At 45.8% G+C, this 22,555-nt stretch overlaps 1 protein-coding gene across 6 annotated transcripts in view; it reads right to left on the reverse strand.

The window, feature by feature from the left end:
• Nucleotides 1–5,219: 5,219 nt before the first annotated feature.
• The window catches only part of LOC139239510 (swi5-dependent recombination DNA repair protein 1 homolog), a 92,816-nt gene continuing 75,480 nt past the window's right edge, over nucleotides 5,220–22,555 (reverse strand). For 3 of the 6 annotated variants that reach the window (XM_070868308.1, XM_070868309.1, XM_070868307.1), the window contains one exon: nucleotides 5,220–5,651. In XM_070868308.1, the coding sequence (XP_070724409.1) occupies nucleotides 5,440–5,651 (212 nt within the window). In that variant the 3' untranslated portion in view covers nucleotides 5,220–5,439. The other 3 variants (XR_011588661.1, XM_070868311.1, XM_070868310.1) reach the window with 2 other exon arrangements.

Below are 22,555 nucleotides of genomic sequence, written 5' to 3' on the forward strand. Positions count from 1 at the left end.
TAACCCTACACTTAATAGACCCTACACTTATTAACCCTACACTTATTTAACCCTACACTTATTAACCCTACACTTATTAACCCTACACTTATTAACCCTACACTTATTAACCCTACACTTATTAACCCTACACTTATTAACCCTACACTTATTAACCCTACACTTATTAACCCTACACTTATTAACCCTACACTTATTAACCCTACACTTATTAACCCTACACTTATTAACCCTACACTTATTAACCCTACACTTATTAACCCTACACTTATTAACCCTACACTTATTAACCCTACACTTATTAACCCTACACTTATTAACCCTACACTTATTAACCCTACACTTATTAACCCTACACTTATTAACCCTACACTTATTAACCCTACACTTATTAACCCTACACTTATTAACCCTACACTTATTAACCCTACACTTATTAACCCTACACTTATTAACCCTACACTTATTAACCCTACACTTATTAACCCTACACTTATTAACCCTACACTTATTAACCCTACACTTATTAACCCTACACTTATTAACCCTACACTTATTAACCCTACACTTATTAACCCTACACTTATTAACCCTACACTTATTAACCCTACACTTATTAACCCTACACTTATTAACCCTACACTTATTAACCCTACACTTATTAACCCTACACTTATTAACCCTACACTTATTAACCCTACACTTATTAACCCTACACTTATTAACCCTACACTTATTAACCCTACACTTATTAACCCTACACTTATTAACCCTACACTTATTAACCCTACACTTATTAACCCTACACTTATTAACCCTACACTTATTAACCCTACACTTATTACCCCTACACTTATTAACCCTACACTTATTAACCCTACACTTATTAACCCTACACTTATTAACCCTACACTTATTAACCCTACACTTATTAACCCTACACTTATTAACACCTACACTTATTAACCCTACACTTATTAACCCTACACTTATTAACCCTACACTTATTAACCCTACACTTATTAACCCTACACTTATTAACCCTACACTTATTAACCCTACACTTATTAACCCTACACTTATTAACCCTACACTTATTAACCCTACACTTATTAACCCTACACTTATTAACCCTACACTTATTAACCCTACACTTATTAACCTACACTTTTAACCCTACACTTATTAACCCTACACTTATTAACCCTACACTTATTAACCCTACACTTATTAACCCTACACTTATTAACCCTACACTTATTAACCCTACACTTATTAACCCTACACTTATTAACCCTACACTTATTAACCCTACACTTATTAACCCTACACTTATTAACCCTACACTTATTAACCCTACATAACCCTACACTACACTTATTAACCCTACACTTATTAACCCTACACTTATTAACCCTACACTTATTAACCCTACACTTATTAACCCTACACTTATTAACCCTACACTTATCCTACACTTATTAACCCTACACTTATTAACCCTACACTTATTAACCCTACACTTATTAACCCTACACTTATTAACCCTACACTTATTAACCCTACACTTATTAACCCTACACTTATTAACCTACACTTATTAACCCTACACTTATTAACCCTACACTTATTAACCCTACACTTATTAACCCTACACTTATTAACCCTACACTTATTAACCCTACACTTATTAACCCTACACTTATTAACCCTACACTTATTAACCCTACACTTATTAACCCTACACTTATTAACCCTACACTTATTAACCCTACACTTATTAACCCTACACTTATTAACCCTACACTTATTAACCCTACACTTATTAACCCTACACTTATTAACCCTACACTTATTAACCCTACACTTATTAACCCTACACTTATTAACCCTACACTTATTAACCCTACACTTATTAACCCTACACTTATTAACCCTACACTTATTAACCCTACACTTATTAACCCTACACTTATTAACCCTACACTTATTAACCCTACACTTATTAACCCTACACTTATTAACCCTACACTTATTAACCCTACACTTATTAACCCTACACTTATTAACCCTACACTTATTAACCCTACACTTATTAACCCTACACTTATTAACCCTACACTTATTAACCCTACACTTATTAACCCTACACTTATTAACCCTACACTTATTAACCCTACACTTATTAACCCTACACTTATTAACCCTACACTTATTAACCCTACACTTATTAACCCTACACTTATTAACCCTACACTTATTAACCCTACACTTATTAACCCTACACTTATTAACCCTACACTTATTAACCCTACACTTATTAACCCTACACTTATTAACCCTACACTTATTAACCCTACACTTATTAACCCTACACTTATTAACCCTACACTTATTAACCCTACACTTATTAACCCTACACTTATTAACCCTACACTTATTAACCCTACACTTATTAACCCTACACTTATTAACCCTACACTTATTAACCCTACACTTATTAACCCTACACTTATTAACCCTACACTTATTAACCCTACACTTATTAACCCTACACTTATTAACCCTACACTTATTAACCCTACACTTATTAACCCTACACTTATTAACCCTACACTTATTAACCCTACACTTATTAACCCTACACTTATTAACCCTACACTTATTAACCCTACACTTATTAACCCTACACTTATTAACCCTACACTTATTAACCCTACACTTATTAACCCTACACTTATTAACCCTACACTTATTAACCCTACACTTATTAACCCTACACTTATTAACCCTACACTTATTAACCCTACACTTATTAACCCTACACTTATTAACCCTACACTTATTAACCCTACACTTATTAACCCTACACTTATTAACCCTACACTTATTAACCCTACACTTATTAACCCTACACTTATTAACCCTACACTTATTAACCCTACACTTATTAACCCTACACTTATTAACCCTACACTTATTAACCCTACACTTATTAACCCTACACTTATTAACCCTACACTTATTAACCCTACACTTATTAACCCTACACTTATTAACCCTACACTTATTAACCCTACACTTATTAACCCTACACTTATTAACCCTACACTTATTAACCCTACACTTATTAACCCTACACTTATTAACCCTACACTTATTAACCCTACACTTATTAACCCTACACTTATTAACCCTACACTTATTAACCCTACACTTATTAACCCTACACTTATTAACCCTACACTTATTAACCCTACACTTATTAACCCTACACTTATTAACCCTACACTTATTAACCCTACACTTATTAACCCTACACTTATTAACCCTACACTTATTAACCCTACACTTATTAACCCTACACTTATTAACCCTACACTTATTAACCCTACACTTATTAACCCTACACTTATTAACCCTACACTTATTAACCCTACACTTATTAACCCTACACTTATTAACCCTACACTTATTAACCCTACACTTATTAACCCTACACTTATTAACCCTACACTTATTAACCCTACACTTATTAACCCTACACTTATTAACCCTACACTTATTAACCCTACACTTATTAACCCTACACTTATTAACCCTACACTTATTAACCCTACACTTATTAACCCTACACTTATTAACCCTACACTTATTAACCCTACACTTATTAACCCTACACTTATTAACCCTACACTTATTAACCCTACACTTATTAACCCTACACTTATTAACCCTACACTTATTAACCCTACACTTATTAACCCTACACTTATTAACCCTACACTTATTAACCCTACACTTATTAACCCTACACTTATTAACCCTACACTTATTAACCCTACACTTATTAACCCTACACTTATTAACCCTACACTTATTAACCCTACACTTATTAACCCTACACTTATTAACCCTACACTTATTAACCCTACACTTATTAACCCTACACTTATTAACCCTACACTTATTAACCCTACACTTATTAACCCTACACTTATTAACCCTACACTTATTAACCCTACACTTATTAACCCTACACTTATTAACCCTACACTTATTAACCCTACACTTATTAACCCTACACTTATTAACCCTACACTTATTAACCCTACACTTATTAACCCTACACTTATTAACCCTACAGCCAGTTTCCATTCTCAGGTCATGTTATGGTTCGGTTTTTGTTCTCGGGCCTGCCTACATGCATTAAAGTTAAAGTTAGTTTTAGGTTCTGTTCTATGATCTTACTGCATATGTTTCAGTTGGGGTTAGGATTTAGGGCAAGTTTGTTTTGGGTATGTCCATTTAGCTTTCAGCTAGGGCCAGCATTTGTTCTCGTGTCTGTCTACTTAGGTTTAAGTTTGGTTTGTGTTTTAGTGTCATGGCCTGCATTTGCTTTAAGTTAAGATTAGGTTTTAGGGCCAGGTTCTCTAGGTTTCAATTTAGAAAAACGTTTTGCTCCTAGAGTCTATTTAGCTTTTGCACAGCTTTTCGACCAACTTAAGCAGAGTGGCAATCGATTGTGTTTTCAGAGTCCAAGGGGTTATTTTGTCGAAGCATAATATTCCTTCTGCCACATGATCCAAATATTCACTTAATTTAAAGGAATTTAACAGTGTCCAATATTTTTTTAAATGTAATTCTACGATTAAAGAGCATTAAAACATTAATTGCAGAAAGAATACTTGCCAGTGGAAAGGATTAATTATTTAGATTTAAAAGGCAGAGCAAAACATTATTAAGTAGTCACACATTTAAAAATGTTTCCAAACAATCAAACAGCAATTTTCCTAGAAAAAACATAAGGGAGTTTTCCTTTTCTCCTCAATGTGCAAGTCTCATGTCTGGAACCAGAGACATTGTGTCCATAATGAAAGTTGCGTTTTCATATGCATGAATAACTCCATTTTAATTTTAAAGGGATACCACACACAGTCAGACTTTCCTTTCCACAACCAAATTATTATGGTTCGATTTTTCTAATTAAGTTCATAGCATCTAACTTCAAGGGTAAAGCGTCCCTTCTGCACAATTTGTTACTCCATAAATCATAATCAAAACAATGCACTCAAGTTTAACTCAATGTCATTCAATAATAGCTACACAATCAGGAAACTGCCTACTTCCAGTACAAGAAAGGGTTTAAAAAACATCTGAAAAGGTGGTCACAACTGAAGCAGAGACATTTATTTTAAATACAGGCTTTTAGACAAGATTCTTGAACTCCCCAAACAAACTGACAATTGCCACACAAAAAATAGTTTAAAACATCCTTTAAGGTGAATATTTGTGCTTGGCGCAGTCTCTTCATGCCTGGGTTTCCTTACGATTCCACCCATGCACGGTATGAACCTTTCCTGGAGATGCCTCATCTGCGTGGCTACATATCAAAGCAATTCCTTGCAAGTAGGTTGAAATGCTTTTCACGGTGGAACCTCAGTCTTCCCTTTTAGGCTTCACAGTTCTGGAGGTGCCCTGCTCTCTAGTTAAAATAATCCCGCAGAGGGGGTCACACAGGCCGATGAGGGGCACATCTCCCTGGTGCAGAGTTTGGCGATTACAGAGCAAGGCAAAAGGCATCGTGCTTTTGTGGTCGCCTACTTCACGGGGATTGAAGGTAACTGCTACGTTGATAACTGATGAATATCCTGCTTAAACAATGTGAAGGACTAATACTGTAAAAGTCTTGATTTAAAAGTACAATTCTCCACAACAAATAAGATTGTATTTCATTGTTTAGAACTGTTAATGTTGCAATTGACTGACTCACCAACAATAGATTGTATCAGTTCTTTAAATAACTCTTTGAAGTCAGTGTACCAATAACAAACCACATCTCAAGCACACTTTTGGTGAAGGTACATTACGAGAGCCCGGTCCCTTACAATATCAAAGATAATTGCAATCAGGTTAAACTTTATTAAAAAAAGTGATCGGGAGGATCGTAACATTCTCGGGTTGTTCCTTTTGGGAGCGATAGTCCAGACTTAGACCCAGTTAGCATCTTTAGAATTCACCTATCACCAACCGGGATAAACTCAAATGGGCCAAGGTTGCAACAATTGTCACCAGGGGAGGGTGCCTCACACACTTGGGGGAAGGGAGAGAGTTATGGATTTGTTGATCACTGCGCACCAGGTCCACGACCCCACAGACGTGATAAAGTCTGTTCTTTATCCCTCGCCCAGACAAACCGTTCTCCGGGCCATTTGGATCCGGATACTTGTAGCAACATGACATCATACCGGAATTTCATGTCATTAGACAGGATAAAGACTGCAGATTACAGCCATCACCCTGGATGGAGAAACCATCCAGGTCAATCACAACCAAACATTATACTGGAATTCCGTGACACCAGACCAGAAGACTACAAAAAAAAATAACCTACACAGCAAACCCTTATCCAGACCATTTGGACCCAGACATCTGTTGCAATGCGATGGACAGCGGGGTAACCCACCCCCGGGATTTTCCAGAATCCATAACTGCCACTTTTGATCGGCACACGATGCCCAAAGTTTACTACTCAGACTTTCAATTGCCTTAGCCAACCTTTTATCTCTGAGCCCTAACTCACATCACCTTTAACTTAACTCACACCCTTCACCACAGGCAGGCACAGAACAGACCAGACCAACGTCGAAAGGGCTGCAAGCCAAGACCACGCAAGGTCCATGAACAGTGGCATCTGAAAGAAGGAACCAAGTGCCCCAGGCCCGTCCCTGTCGCATGTCGACCAAACCGTCCTCTGTCTGTCTACCTTCTCACAAACTTTAGATTTGTTTTTTAAATGCTAAAAATAGCACTATCTGAAGTAACCCACTGCATTTAGGGTTCGGGATTGATTTAGGAAAGGAATAGGCCCGGTGTGTTTCGCCCCTTCTTGGGCTCATCAGAGACCAAAAAAGGGTTTCTGGAAGGATGAGGTTTAGGAACGATTAGGTTTTAGTAAGAATGGAAAAAGTCCCAACAGCAAAAAATGCAGCACTCCGACCCAACTCACTGTTTTACCGCTGCTCCCCTTCTGCCTCCGGAAGTCATCTGAGCAAACAAATCCCAGAGCTCGATATTTAAGCTCAATAAGCTCCTCCCATATGGTCAGGTGACCTGACCGCCCATTATAAAATTAACCCTATGCACTACACTTAGTACCTAAAAAAGGTTAACTTTGAATAACGTTTATTGTTTTTTTCACCCGTGGAGACACTAATTTTCAAAGGACACCGTGCAAATACATAAACATTTCCTTTCTGCAACCACATTGAAAAACAGTACTTTGTTCGTTTCGACTTTTCTAATTGAATTCAACCCAACTATTTACAATCTATTTTAATTACTTGAATGAATGGGCCAAGTGTAGTGTAGCCAAGTTTTCTGAAGATAAGGATGGGAGGAAAAGCAATGTGTGAGGTAACAAAACCTGCAAAAGGACATACAGGCTAAGTGATTGGGCAAAAATTTGGCAGATGGAGTATAATGTTGGAAAATGTAAGGTTATGCACTTTGGCAGAAAACATCGAAGAGCAAGTTATTATTTAAATGGAGAAAAATTGTAAAGTGCTGCAGTACAGCAAGACCTGGGGTCCTGGTGCATGAAACACCAAAGATTAGTATGCAGGTACAGCAAGTAATCAGGAAGGCCAATGGTATCTTGGCCTTTATTGCAAAGGGGATGGAGTATTAAAGCAGGGAAGTCTTACTACAGTTATACAGGGTATTGATGAGGCCACACATGGAATACTGCATATAGTTAGTTTCCATATTTAAGGATAAACTTGCTTTGGAGGCAGTTCAGAGAAGGTTCACCAGGTTGATTCCAGAGATGAAGGGGTTGACATGAGGAAAGGTCGAGCCTCTACTCATTGGAATTCACTTCACTTGTCTGTATTTATTAAAGTTGAACAAAAAGGCTCTTGGCCTGCAAGCTATACTGCGTTATTAGGATTTAGTCAATTTGTAGGTTCTGCCATCTTAAAAGCAGAAAACTGCGCATTCCCAGAGGGCATCTCTCCCTCTCTTGTATAGGGGACGGGTGTATAACAGGAAAAAGAGAGAAGGAGAGAAGGAAGGACAATGGAGAGAGAGGGGAAAAGTGGAAGAGTGAAAGGAGAAATTCGAGGGCAAAGAGAGAAACAAAAATATAATAGAATGGAGAGAGGAGATAGAAAAGAGAGAAAGGTCGGAGGGAAAGTGTAAGAGAAAAGGAATGAAACAGGAAGAATGGAGAGAGAAAGGGAGAAAGAGGATTAAGAAAAAGGACACTTATGTCATTACAGCTAAATACTTTAGAATCTGCAGCATATAGAAAGTTGAGGCAAAATTAACAAGGATATTAGAAATGCTAAGAGAGAGCACGAGAAATTCTTCGCCAGTAAAATTAAAGGAAAACCCCAAGATGTTCTATAAATATATTAAGAGTAAGAAGGGAACTAAAGAAAGGGTCGGGCCTATTAGAGACCATGAGGGTAATCTTTGTGTGGAAGTGGAAGATGTTGGTCGGGTTCTTAATGAATACTTTGCATCTGTTTTCACAAAGGAAAGAGGTATTGCAGATACTGCTATAGAGGAGGAGTGTGATATTCTTGATGAAATAAATAGTGGAGGGGGGGGAGTATTAGGGGGTTTAGCAGCTTTGATATGTCCCCAGGCCCGGATGAAATGCATCCCAGGCTGTTGAGCAAAGTAAGAGGAAATAGCAGAAGTCTTGACCATCATTTTCCAGTCCTCTTTGGATATGGGCATGGTGCCGGAGGATTGGAGGACTGCTAATGTAGTACCCTTGTTTAAGAAGGGGAAAAGGGATAGACCGAGTAATTACAGGCCTGTCAGTCTAACCTCAGTGGTGGGAAAATTATTGGAAAAAACTCTGAAAGACAGGATAAATCTGCATTTGGATAGGCAAGGATTAATTAGGAACAGTCAGCATGGATTTGTTAAGGGAAGATCATGTTTGACGAACCTGATTGAATTTTTTGTGGTGGTAACCAAAAGGGTCAATGAGGGTAGTGCATATGATGTAGTATATATGGACTTTAGAAAGGCTTTTGATAAGGTCCCGCATGGTAGACTGGTCAAGGTTAAAGCCCATGGGTTCCAGGGCAAAGTGGCAAGTTTGATCCAAAATTGGCTCAGAGGTAGGAAGCAAAGGGTAATGATTGATGGACGTTTGTGACTGGAAAGATGTTTCCAATGGGGTTCTGCAGGGCTCAGTATTGGGTCCCTTGCTTGTTGTGATATATATCAACGATTTAGATTTGAATATAGGGAGTATGATTAAGACGTTTGCAGACGACACTAAAATTGGCTGTGTGGTTGATAATGAAGAGGAAAGTCATGGGCTGCAGAAGGATATCAATCTACTGGTCAGGTGGGCAGAGCAGTGGCAAATGGAATTTAAATCAGAGAAGTGTGAGGTGATGCACTTTGGGAGGGCTAATAAGGAAAGGGTATACACATTAAGCGGTAGGCCACTTAGTATAGATGAACAATGGGACCTTGGAGTGCTTGTCCACAGATCCCTGAAAGTAGCAGGCCAGGTGGATAACATAGTTAAGAAGGTATACTGAATGCTTGCCTTTATTGGCTGAAGCATAGAATATAAGAGCAGGGAGGTTATGCTTAAATTGTACAATACTTTGGTTAGGCCACAGCTGGAATACTGCGTGCAGTTCTGGTCGCCGTATTATAGAAAGGACGTGATTGCACTAGAGAGGGTGCAGAGGAGATTTACTAGGATGCTGCCTGGAATGGAGAATCTTAGTTATGAAGACAGATTGGATAGGCTGGGTTTGTTCTCATTACAACAGAGGAGGTTGAGAGGAGACCTCATTGAGGTGTACAAAATATTGAGGGGCCTGGGCATAGTGCATAGTAAGGGTTCATTTCCATTGATGGAGGGGTCTATTACGAGGGGGCATAGTTTTAAGGTGGTTGGTGGAAGCTTTAGAGGGGATTTGAGGGGGGGCTTCTTTACGTTGAGGGTTGTGGGGATCTGGAACTCGCTGCCTGAAAGGGTGGTGGATGCTGAAACCCTCACCACTTTTGAGATGGTTGGATGGGCACTTGAAGTGCCATAACCTGCAGGGTTACGGACCTAGAGCTGCTAATTGGGATTAGACTGGATTACCTTTTGTTGGATTGCACAGATATGGTAAGTACTGCAGGGAATAGAATACGACCAGGGTGAACTCCTGGACTAGTTTTGATTGCCTGGATGGGTTGGAGAGGAATTTTCCCAGATTTTTCTCTCCCTAAATTGGCCTGGGTTTTTATCTGGTTTTTGCCTCTCCCAGGAGATCACATGGCTCCAGTTGGGGTGGAGTGTAGATGTTTTCAGTATAAGGGGTGTCGCAGTAGTGTGGGGCGGACTGGTTGGGCTGGGTGCTCTTTGCCTTTCTGTCATTGTTGATTGGTTTATATGTAACCTTTAGGGCTGCTGACCGAGGGCCGTGCGGCTCTTTGTCGGCCGGCGTGGACACAATGGGCCAAAAAGGTCTCCTTCTGCGCTGTATGTTTCTATGTTCTATGTTCCTATGTTTCTAAAGGGAGAAAGAAATGCGATAGAGAAATAGAATCCAGAGAGGCAAAGAGAAAATAGGGAGAATAGAGAAATACAAGAGTGAACTGGAAAAGGATGAAAGGAACAGCACAAGAAAGGATGAAAAGGGAGAAACTGAGAAAGGAGAAAAGGCAAGATCGGTGCGAGAAAAACAGCAAGAGTGAGAAATGAGAGAGAATGAGAAAAATTAGTGATATTCACCACCACACATGGTCAGCACTCATCATCGCCACCTTCTCGCAGACCCTTGACCCACAGCTCGGAAAACTTTCTCCCACACCGGGGCACAGAACCTGGAACAGGCAGAGGGGGGACTGCAGTAAAAGCTCAGAGTTTCACACACGGAGTCTCTCTCACAAACAGAGTTCACATACACACATTCAGCACAGCACTGTCTAATCATTCGACAATACAACTACATTTCCTGGACAGAGACCACCAAACTTTAAAGACAGAAACAGAGATACAGTTACATTACTGGAGAGACCTGTCTGCAGCACCAAGACTGAAAGCTAGCTCTGGAAGCCCTTAAATAGCCCAGCTGTCAAAATGCCTCAACCTCCCAGTGTGCTGATTCCTCCACCTTAAGCCTCCCCTCACCCCACCCAGCTGTGGGAGGGTCCAAGGAGATTTTTTTCTGTAATGGGGGGAGGGGGGTGGAGAGGAGGCATAACCTGCTGTATCCCAAATGGTTCCTTCCTGTGTCTGCTCTCCCTCCCCCAGGCCCCTGAGTGCAGACAGGCAGAGGCTGGGCTGATGGACCTTGGGGAGCCTCACTCAGGTACATTATCCTGCTCCCTCACTGAGTCTCTTGCTGAAGGAATCTGGTTTGATGGGTTCCCCCCTGCTTGCACCCTTTTTGCTGGCTCCCTGTTTAACCCCGGGCTTCCTCCCCTTTCCCCAGCTGATCCTGTGCCATGTGCGGTGAGTGAGAGTTATGTCACTGCCCCTGAGGATTATACAGTGTGTGCCTCCTAACAGTGCCTCTGGGGTTCATGAGGACTCATTGTCTACTCTAACTGGGCAACTTTAGCTCACTGTACAACATGCTATTAAATGAGGCTTTTCAGTGATTCCTGTTTAAGACAACCAGACTGACTGACTTTACTGCCTCCCTCTGCTGGTTTCAATATCACAGCTCACTGTCTCTGTCTCCCCCTGCTGGTGTCTCCCTATATCACACCTGTTACATCTCACTGCCTCCCCCTGCTGGTGTCTCCCTATATCACACCTGTTACATCTCACTGCCTCCCTCTGCTGGGGTCTCCCTATATCACAGCTGTTACACCTCACTGCCTCCCCCTGCTGGGGTCTCCCTATATCACACCTGTTACATCTCACTGCCTCCCTCTGCTGGGGTCTCCCTATATCACAGCTGTTACACCTCACTGCCTCCCCCTGCTGGGGTCTCCCTATAACACAGCTGTTACACCTCACTGCCTCCCCCTGCTGAGTCTCCCAATATCACACCTGTTACATCTCACTGCCTCCCCCTGCTGAGTCTCCCTATATCACAGCTTGCTCAGTCTCACATGTGGCAATTCAAAAGTGGTTCCTTGCAGAATTAAGAACACCTGTCAGCAGAAAGGGTGAACTTCTTTGAATTTATATGAAGGTGGAACAAAACATTGTCTCATGTCAGTGAGTCATTTCACGTAAAATTAAGAAAAACTTTCTCCAAACAACCAAACGCCATCTTTTATTTGTTCTAGCAAAAAAATCATAAGGTGTCTATTTTCTCCTCAATGTGAAAGTCTCATTTCCAGAACCAGAGACATTCACACTTTGAAATAACCAGAATTTCACTGTGGCCACAATGAAAGTCGGATTTTCATTGGTTAATCAACCTCAATAACTTTAATTTTCAAGGTACACCACGAAAAGAAACTTTCCCTTTCTGCGAACAAATTCAAAAGACAGTCCCTCCCGTTCTCTCTCTCTCACACTCTCTCTCTCTCCCTCCCACTCTCTCTCTCTCTGCTCGCTCCTCTCTCTCGCTCCCTCCTGCTCTCTCCCTCTCCCTCTCTCCCACCTGCTCCTCTCTCTCTCCCTCCCGCTCTCTCTCTCTCTCTCCCTCCCGCTCTCTCTCTCTACCTCATGCTCTCTCTCTCTCCCTCCTGCTCTCTCTCTCCCTGCCCTCTCTCTCCCCCCAATCTCTCTCCCCCTCTCTCTCTCTCGTTCTCTCCCTCCTGCTCTCTCTCTCTCCCCCCATGTTTTGGATCAATAATAATAGACCCAGGTTCAGGATCTGGATGAATGTTAAATAAGAGACAAGAAAAATGAAGTAAAGAATAAAACACAGTTTACTGAGAGAAAAGAAACATTAATAATACAGTTTACAAAGAAAAGAGAAGTATGATAAGATGCAACAACGCTCACGGCCTTCCGCCCGTCGGGAACTCCACAAGCGATGGCTGGTCTGGAGCATTGGGGATCCCGGCACCGCTCGCGAATCACGGTCCAAGGTGAAGTTCGAAGAGCTACGGGACAGTGCTGTACCTTTATACTATCAAATAAACATACTATTGAACAAAACATGGGTGCATGTGGCTTATGGCCAACTCCTAATCTGTAAGGCCCCAGGTACTTGTCCACAAAGCATGAGAGCTCAAGCCACGGACCATCTCATAACAAGCTGGTGTGCGTCTCAAGGTCGCTCCCTCTCTCTCTCTCGAAATAGCAAGGGCATGGGAGCAGAGACACCCGATGAATGACTAAATATCATAATTAACCCTATGTGATTAACCCCATACAATACACCCCACTCTCTCTCTCCCCACTCTCTCTCTCTCTCTCTCTCTCCCTCCCACTCTCTCTCTATTTCTCTCCCTCTCCCCTCTGGCTCTCTCTCTCTCCCCCCGCTCTCTCTCTCCCCGCTCGCGTTCTCTCCCCCCATTCTTTCTCTCTCTCTCTCTCCGCCCCCCCCCCGCCCTCTCTCTCTCTCTCTCTCTCTGCCGTGCTCTCTCTCTCCCTCTCCCCCTCCTGCTCTCTGGCTCATTCTGCTCCTCCTTCACTCGCTCTCTCGCTCTCCCCCCTCCTTTCGTGTGCTCTCTCTCGCTCTCTGCCATGCACTTTCTCTCCCCCTCCCTCTCTCCCTCCCGCGCACTCTCTCTCTCGCAACCTCTCTCGTGCTCTCTCTTTCCCTACACATCCCTCTCTCTCTCTCTCTCCACCCGCATGTCTCCCTCACTCTCTCTCTCTCTCTCTCTCACCGCTCCACTCTCTCTCTCTCTCTCTCCCCCTCCTGCTCTCTGGCTCACTCCGCTCCTCCCTCTCTCGCTCTCTCGCTCGCCCCACTCCTCTCTCGCTCTCTCACTCTCCCCCCTCCTCTCTCTCTCTCTCTCGCTCCACCCCTCTCCTCTCTCTCTGCTCCCCCTCCTCTCTCTCTCTCGCTCACCCCTCTCTCTCGCTCCCCCACCTCTCTCTCTCGCTCCCCCTCCTCTCTCCCTTGCTCCCCCTCCTCTCTATTGCTTCCCCTATCTCTCTCTCGCGCCCCCCTACTCTCTCGCCCTCCCCTCCATCTCTCGCTCCCCACCCCACTCCTCTCTCTCTCTTGCTCCCCCCTCCTCTCTCTTTCTCACTCCCCCCTTATCTCTCTCTCTCGCTCCCCCCTCCACTCCCGTTCACTCCCCCCTCCTCTCTCGCTCCCTCCCTTCGCTCCCCCTCCTCTCTCGCTCCCCTCCTCTTGCTCCCCTCTCCTCTCTCGCTCCCTCTACTCTCTCACCCCTCCTCATCTCTCACTCCCCATCTCCCTCCTCTCTCTCTCTCGCTCCTCCCTCATCTTTCTCTCGCTAACCCCCTCCTCTCTCTCTCACTCTCCCTCATCTCTCCCTCACTCCCCCCTCCTCTCTCGCCCTCCCCTCCATCTCTCGCTCCCCACCCCCCTCCTCTCTCTCTCTTGCTCCCCCTTCCTCTCTCTTTCTCACTCCCCCCTTATCTCTCTCTCTCGCTCCCCCCTCCACTCCCGTTCACTCCCCCCTCCTCTCTCGCTCCCCCCCTTCGCTCCCCCTCCTCTCTCGCTCCCCTCCTCTTGCTCCCCTCTCCTCTCTCGCTCCCTCTACTCTCTCACCCCCCCTCATCTCTCACTCCCCATCTCCCTCCTCTCTCTCTCTCGCTCCTCCCTCATCTTTCTCTCGCTAACCCCCTCCTCTCTCTCTCACTCCCCCTCATCTCTCCCTCACTCCCCCCTCCTCTCTCACTCCCCCCTCCTCTCTCTTCCAACCTTCTCTCTCGCTCCCCCCTCCTCTCTCCACTCCTCTCTCACTACCCGCTCCTCTCTCACTACCCCCTCCTCTCTCGCCCCGCAACTCCTCTCTCGCACCCCCCTCCTCCCTCGCTCCCCCCTACTCTCTCTCTCTCCCGCTCTCTCTCTCGCTTTCTCTCTCCCCTGCTGTCTCTCTCTCTCTCTCTCTCTCTCCCGTGCTCTCTCTTTCTCTCTCTCTCTCTCCCTCGCTCACTCCTGCAGTCTCTCTCTCCCACCCGCTCGCTCTCTCCCTCTCTCTCTGTCTCTGTCTCTACCCGCTCCTCCCTCTCTCTCTCCCCCCGCATGAGTCTCTCACTCTCTCCCCCTCCCGCTCTCTCTCTGGCTCTCTCCGCTCATCTCTCTCTGGCTGTCTCGCTCGCCCCCTCCTCCTCTCTCTCGCTCCCCGCCTCCTGTCTCTCTTGCTCCCCCATCTCTCTCTCGCTACCCCCTCATCTCACCATCGCTCCTCCATCTCTCGCTCCCCATCTCCCTCCTCTCTCTCTCTCACTCCCCCCTTCTCTCTTGCTCCCCCCATCATCTCTCTCGCTCCCCCCTCCTACCTCGCTCTCCCATCCTCTATCACTCCCCCTCCTCTCTCGCTCCTTGGTGCCAGTTAGAAACATAGAAATATAGAAAATAGGTGCAGGAGCGGGCCATTCGTCCCTTCGAACCTGCACCGCCATTCAATAAGATCATGGCTGATCATTCCCTCAGTACCCCACCCCAGCCTTCTCTCCATACCCCCTGATCCCTTTAGCCGTAAGGGCCACATCTAACTCCCTATTGAATATGTCAAATGAACTGGACCCAACAACTTTCTGTGACAGAGAATTCCACAGGTTCACAATTCTCTGAGTGAAGAAGTTTCTCCTCATCTCAGTCCTAAATGGCTTACACCTTATCCTTAGACTGTGTCACCTGGTTCTGGACTTCCCCAACATCGGGAACATTCTTCCTGTATCTAACCGTCCAGTCCCGTCAAAATTGCATATGTTTCTATGAGATCCTCTCGTATTCTTCTAAATTCCAGTGACTTTCAGCCTAGCCGATCCAGTCTTTCCTCATATGTCAGTCCAGCCATCCCTGGAATCAGTCTGGTGAACCTTCGCTGCACTCCCTCAATAGCAAGAACGTCCTTCCTCAGATTAGGAGACCAAAACTGTGCACAATATTCCAGGTGAGGCCTCACCAAGGCCCTGTACAGCTGCAGCAAGACCTCCCTGCTCCTATACTCAAATTCCCTCGCTATGAAGGCCAGCATGCCATTTGCCTTCTTCACCGCCTGCTGTACCTGCATGGTATCCTTCAATGACTGATGTACCATGACACCCAGGTCTCGTTGCACCTCCCCTTTAACTAATCAGTCACCATTCAGAAAATAATCTGCCTTCATGTTTTTGCCACCAAAGTGGATAACCTCACATCTGCCATGCATTTGCCCACTCACCTAACCTGTCCAAGTCCACCTGCAGCCTCTTAGCATCCTCCTCACAGCTCACACTGCCACCCAGCTTAGTGTCATGTGCAAACTTGGAGATATTACATTCAATTCCTTCATCTAAAACATTAATGTATATTGTAAATAGCTGGGGTCCCAGCACTGAACCCTGCGTCACTGCCTGCCATTCTGAAAAGTACCTTTATTCCCACTCTTTGCTTCCTGTCTGTCAACCAGTTCTCTATCCACGTCAATACATTACCCCCAATACCATGTGCTTTGATTTTGCACACTAATCTCCTGTGTAGGACCTTGTCAATAGCCTTTTGAAAGTCCAAATACACCACATCCACTGGTTCTCCCTTGTCCACTCTACGAGTTACATCGTCAAAAAATTCTCGAAGATTTGTCAAGCATGATTTCCCTTTTATAAATCCATGCTGACTTGGACCGATCCCATCACTGCTTTCCAAATGCGCTGCTATTGCATCTTTAAGAATTGACTCCAACATTTTCCCCACCACCGATGTCAGGCTAACAGGTCTATAATTACCCGTTTTCTCTCTCCCTCCTTTTTTAAAAAGTGGGGTTACTTTAGCTACCCTCCAGTCCATAGGAACTGATCCAGAGTCCATGGAATGTTGGAAAATGATCACCAATGCATCCACTATTTCGAGGACCACTTCCTTAAGTACTCTGGGATACAGACTATCAGGCCCTGGGGATTTATCAGCCTTCAGTCCCTTCAATTTTCCTAACACCATTTCCTGACTAATAAAGATTTCACTCAGTTCCCCCTTCTTGTTAGACCCTCGGTCCCCTAGTATTATCGGGAGGTTATTTGTGTCTTCCTTAGTGAAGGCAGAAGCAAAGTATTTGTTCAATGAGTCTGCCATTTCTTTATTCTCCATTATAAATTCACCTGATTCTGACCTACATTAGTCTTCACTGATCTTTTTCTCTTCACATATCTATAGAAGCTTTTGCAGTCAGTTTTTATGCTCCCTGCAAGCTTACTCTCATACTCTATTTTCCCCTTCCTAATTAAACCCTTAGTCCTCCTCTGCTGAATTCTGAATGTCTCCCAGTGCTCAGGTTTGCTTGCTGCACGGCGGGGCAGCCGAGTTTTGGATCATCTCTAGTTTACGTGGGGTAAAATGTGGGAGGCCAGCCAGGAGTGCTTTGGAGCAGTCAGGTCTAGATTTAACAAAGGCATGGATGAGGGTTTCAGCAGCAGATGAGCTGAGGCAGGGGCGGAGGTGGGCGATGTTACGGAGGTGGAAATGGGGCTTTTAGTTATTCCGCGGGTATGTGGTCGAAAGCTCATTTCAGGGTCAAAAATAACAGCAAAGTTGCGAAGAGTCTGGTTCAGCCTCAGACAGATGCTCGGGAGAAGGGTGAAGTCAGTGGCAAGGGAGTTTGTGGCGGGGACAGAAGACAATGGCTTCGGTCCTCCCAATATATAATTGGAGACAATTTCTGCTCATCCAGTACTAGATGTCAGACAAGCAGTCTGACAATCAATAATGCAAGTATTAAATATCTAAAACAAAGGCATAATAAGGAATATCAATAATGCAAATATTAATGCTATATTACAAATGCTGAATGTTTACATCTGTTCAGTAATTAAGAATACATGTATAATATTGTGTAATTATGTACAGCATGGAATTATGATGAATTTACAGCACAGAAAGAGAACATTTTGCCGAACTGGTCCTAACGCTGTTTATGTTCCCCACGAGCCTCCTCCCATCCGTCTACATCGAACCCGATCAACATCTCCTTCTATTCCTTTCCCTCTGTGTGTTCATGGAGCTCAGCCATGAATAATCTCTGCCTCTCGCCTCAGCCTCTCTGTGTGGTGGCGAGCTCCACATTCTCACCCCTCTCTGGGTAAAGAAGTTTCTCCCAAATTCCCCACTGGATTTATCAGTGATGATCTTATATTGGTGGCTCCCGAGATCTCATCTCGCCCCTAAGTGGAAACATCTCCTATACGTTTACCGCCATCACTTTAAAGACCTGTATCAGGTTCCCCCCCTTCAGCCTTCTCCTTAACAGAGAAAAGAGCCCCCACCAGTTCAGTCTTTGCTGAGAGTTATAACATCTCAGTTCTGGTATCATCTTGCCAATCCTTCATCGCACCCTCTCCAGTGCCTCGACATCCTTTTTGTGTAATATGGAGACCAAACCATGGAATACCTATCACAAATCCAAAGGTTCTCAGTCTGATCAGTAATTAAAAGTATAAATAATAAGTGTAAGAATTTCACTTTAAACTCCATGTTTGAACCTTCCCACTCAGATTTCCGCCCCTGCCACAGCCCTGAAACTGTCCTGATGCAAGTCACAAACCAGAAGTGCCTTGGGAAGTTTTTCTACATAAAGACATTAAATAAGCACAGTGCAGTTTGTTTATAATGAAAATGACTTGCTCAGGTAACCTAGAATCAGCAGCAGAGTCCTCATCGTACTGGGGGATATTCTGGAAGTGAACACAAGGAATTATTATTCGATAGAATTGGGAGATCAGAGGGAACTTTAAATAGGGAGTTGGACAGGTGGGGATATCTATAATCGGGGAACTACACCTCTCTTCCTCACTGGGACACCGACAGACTTTCGAAATAAACTCCATATTCCGCCCCACCACAGCCCTCAAACTGCCCGAATGCATTGCCCGCCACGTCTCGGTGACTAGCACTTGCCTCTGAGTCAGTAGGTGCTGGGTTCAAGGCCAACTCCAGGGACTCGAGAAATAAATCCAGACTCACACTCCCAGTGCAGAGGTGAGCTCTCCCTCTCTCCCTCACTGGGACCCTACAGACAGAGGTGAGCTCTCCCTCCCTCCCTCACTGGGACCCTACAGACAGAGGTGAGCTCTCCCTCTCTCCCTCACTGGGACCCTACAGACAGTGGTGAGCTCTCCCTCTCTCCCTCACTGGGTCCTTACAGACAGAGATGAGCTCTATCGCTCTCCCTCACTGGGTCCCTACAGACAGAGGTGAGCCCTCCTTCGCTCCCTCACTGGGACCCTACAGACAGAGGTGTGCTCTCCCTTTCTCCCTCACTGCGTCTCTACAGACAGAGGTGAGCTCTATCTCTCTCCCTCAGTGGGTCGCTACAGACAGAGGTGTGCTCTCCCTCTCTCCCTCACTGGGTCCCTACAGACAGAGGTGAGCTCTATCTCTCTCCCTCACTGGGTCCCTACAGACAGAGGTGAGCTCTCCCTCACTGGGACCCTACAGACAGAGGTGAGCTCTCCTTCTCTCCCTCACTGGGACCCTACAGACAGAGGTGAGCACTATCTCACTCAATCACTGGGTTCCTACAGACAGAGGTGAGCTCTCCCTCACTCGGTCCCTACAGACACAGGTGAGCTCTATCTCACTCCCTCACTGGGACCCGACAGACAGAGGTGAGCTCTCCCTCACTCGGTCCCTACAGACAGAGGTGAGCTCTCCCTCCCTCCGTCACTGGGATCCTACAGACAGAGGTGAGCTCTATCTCACTCCCTCACTGGGACCCTACAGACAGAGGTGAGCTCTCCCTCTCTCCCTCACTGGGTCCCTACAGACAGAGGTGAGCTCTATCTCTCTCCCTCACTGGGACCCTACAGACAGAGGTGAGCTCTATCTCTCCCTCACTGGGACCCTACAGACAGAGCTGAGCTCTCCCTCTCTCCCTCACTGGGACCCTACAGACAGAGGTGAGCTATATCTCTCTCCCTCACTGGGACCCTACAGACAGAGGTCAGCCCTCCCTCTCTCCCTCACTGGGACACTACAGACAGAGGTGATCTCTATCTCTCTCCCTCACTGGGATCCTACAGAGGTGAGCTCTCCCTCTCTCCCTCACTGGGTCACTGCAGACAGAGGTGAGCTCTCCCTCTCTCCATCACTGGGACCCTGCAGACGGTGCTGAGCTTTATCTCTCTCCCTCACTTAAGGAAGGATATACTAGCTTTGGAGGGGGTACAGATATGATACACTGGGCTGATTCCGGAGATGAGAGGGTTACCTCATGATGCTAGATTGAGTAGACTGGGTCTTTACTCGTTGGAGTTCAGAAGGATGAGGGGTGATCTTTTTGAAACATTTAAAATAATGAAAGGGATAGACAAGATAGAGACAGAGAGGTTGTTTCCACTCGTGGGGAAACTAGAACTAGGGGGCACAGCCTCAAAATATGGGGGAGCCAATTTAAAACCGAGTTGATAAGGATTTGCTTCTCACAGAGCGTTGTGAATCTGTGGAATTCTCTGCCCAAGGAAGCAGTTGAGGCTAGCTCATTGAATGTATTCAAATCACAGATAGAGAGATTTTTAACCAATGAGGGAATTAAGGGTTATGGGGAGCGGGCAGGTAAGTGGAGCTGAGTCCACGGCCAGATGAGCCGTGATCTTGCTGAATGGCGGAGCAGGCTCGAGGGGCTAGATGGCCTACTCCTGTTCCTAATTCTTATGTTCTTATGTTCTTATGGGTCCCTACAGACAGCGGTGAGCTCTCCCTCTCTCCCTCACTGGGACCCGACAGACAGAGGTGAGCTCTCCCTCTCTCCCTCTCTCCCTCACTGGGACCCGACAGACAGAGGTGAGCTCTATCTCTCCCTCACTGGGACCATACAGACAGGTGAGCTCTCCCTCTCTCCCTCACGGGGACCCTACAGACAGAGATGAGCTCTATCTCTCTCCCTCAATGGGACCCTACAGACAGAGGTGAGCTCTCCCTCTCTCCATCACTGGGACACGACAGACAGAGGTGAGCTCTATCTCTCTCCCTCACTGGGACCATACAGACAGAGGTGAGCTCTCCCTCTCTCCCTCACTGGGACCCTACAGACAGAGGTGAGCTCTCCATCTCTCCATCACTGGGACACGACAGACAGAGGTGAGCTCTATCTCTCTCCCTCACTGGGACCCGACAGACAGAGGTGAGCTCTCCCTCTCTCCCTCACTGGGACCCTACAGACAGAGGTGAGCTCTCCCTCTCTCCCTCACTGGGACCCTACAGACAGAGGTGAGCTCTCCTTCTCTCCCTCACTGGGCTCTACAGACAGAGGTCAGCTCTCCCTCTCTCCCTCACTGGCACCCTACAGACAGAGGTGAGCTCTATCTCTCTCCCTCACTGGGACCCTACAGACAGAGGTGAGCTCTCCCTCTCTCCCTCACTGGGTCCCTACAGACAGAGGAGAGCGCTATCTCTCTCCCTCACTGGGACCCTACAGACAGAGGTGAGCTCTCCCTCTCTCCCTCACTGGGTCCCTGCAGAGAGAGGTGAGTACTCACTCTGTCCCTGACTGGGACCCTACAGACAGAGGTGAGCTCTATCTTTCTCCCTCACTGGGACCCTACAGACAGAGGTGAGCACTATCTCTCTCCCTCACTGGGACCCTACAGACATAGGTGAGCTCTCCCTCCCTCCCCGACTGAGACCCTACAGACAGAGGTGAGCTCTCCCTCTCTCCCTCACTGGGACCCTACAGACAGAGGTGAGCTCTTCCTCTCTCCCTCACTGGGATCCTACAGACAGAGGTGAGCTCTCCCTCTCTCCCTCACTGGGTCCCTACAGAGAGAGGTGAGTTCTCACTCTGTCCCTTACTGGGTCCCTACAGAGAGAGGTGAGTTCTCACTCTGTCCCTTACTGGGACCCTACAGACATAGGTGAGCTCTCCCTCCCTCCCCGACTGGGACCCTACAGACAGAGGTGAGCTCTCCCTCTCTCCCTCACTGGGACCCTACAGACAGAGGTGAGCTCTCCCTCTCTCCCTCACTGGGACCCTACAGACAGAGGTGAGCTCTCCCTCTCTCCCTCACTGGGATCCTACAGACAGAGGTGAGCTCTACCTCTCTCCCTCACTGGGACCCTACAGACAGAGGTGAGCTCTATCTCTCTCCCTCACTGGGACCCAACAGACAGAGGTGAGTTCTATCTTTCCCTCACTGGGACCCTACAGACAGAGGTGAGCTCTCCCTCTCTCCCTCACTGGGACCCAACAGACAGAGGTGAGCTCTATCTCTCCCACACTGGGACCCTACAGACAGAGGTGAGCTCTCCTTCTCTCCCTCACTGGGACCCTACAGAGAGAGGCGAGCTCTATCTCTCCCTCACTGGGACCCTCCAGACAAAGGTGAGCTCTATCTCTCTCCCTCACTGGGAAGGTAAAGACAGAGGTGAGCTCTCCCTCTTTCCCTCACTGGGACCCTACAGACAGAGGTGAGCTCTCCCTCTCTCCCTCACTGGGACCCTACAGACAGAGGTGAGCTCTCCCTCTCTCCCTCACTGGGACCCTACAGACAGAGGTG

The sequence above is a fragment of the Pristiophorus japonicus genome, chromosome 27, assembly GCF_044704955.1.
Source record: "Pristiophorus japonicus isolate sPriJap1 chromosome 27, sPriJap1.hap1, whole genome shotgun sequence".
Taxonomy (NCBI): Eukaryota; Metazoa; Chordata; class Chondrichthyes; family Pristiophoridae; genus Pristiophorus; species Pristiophorus japonicus.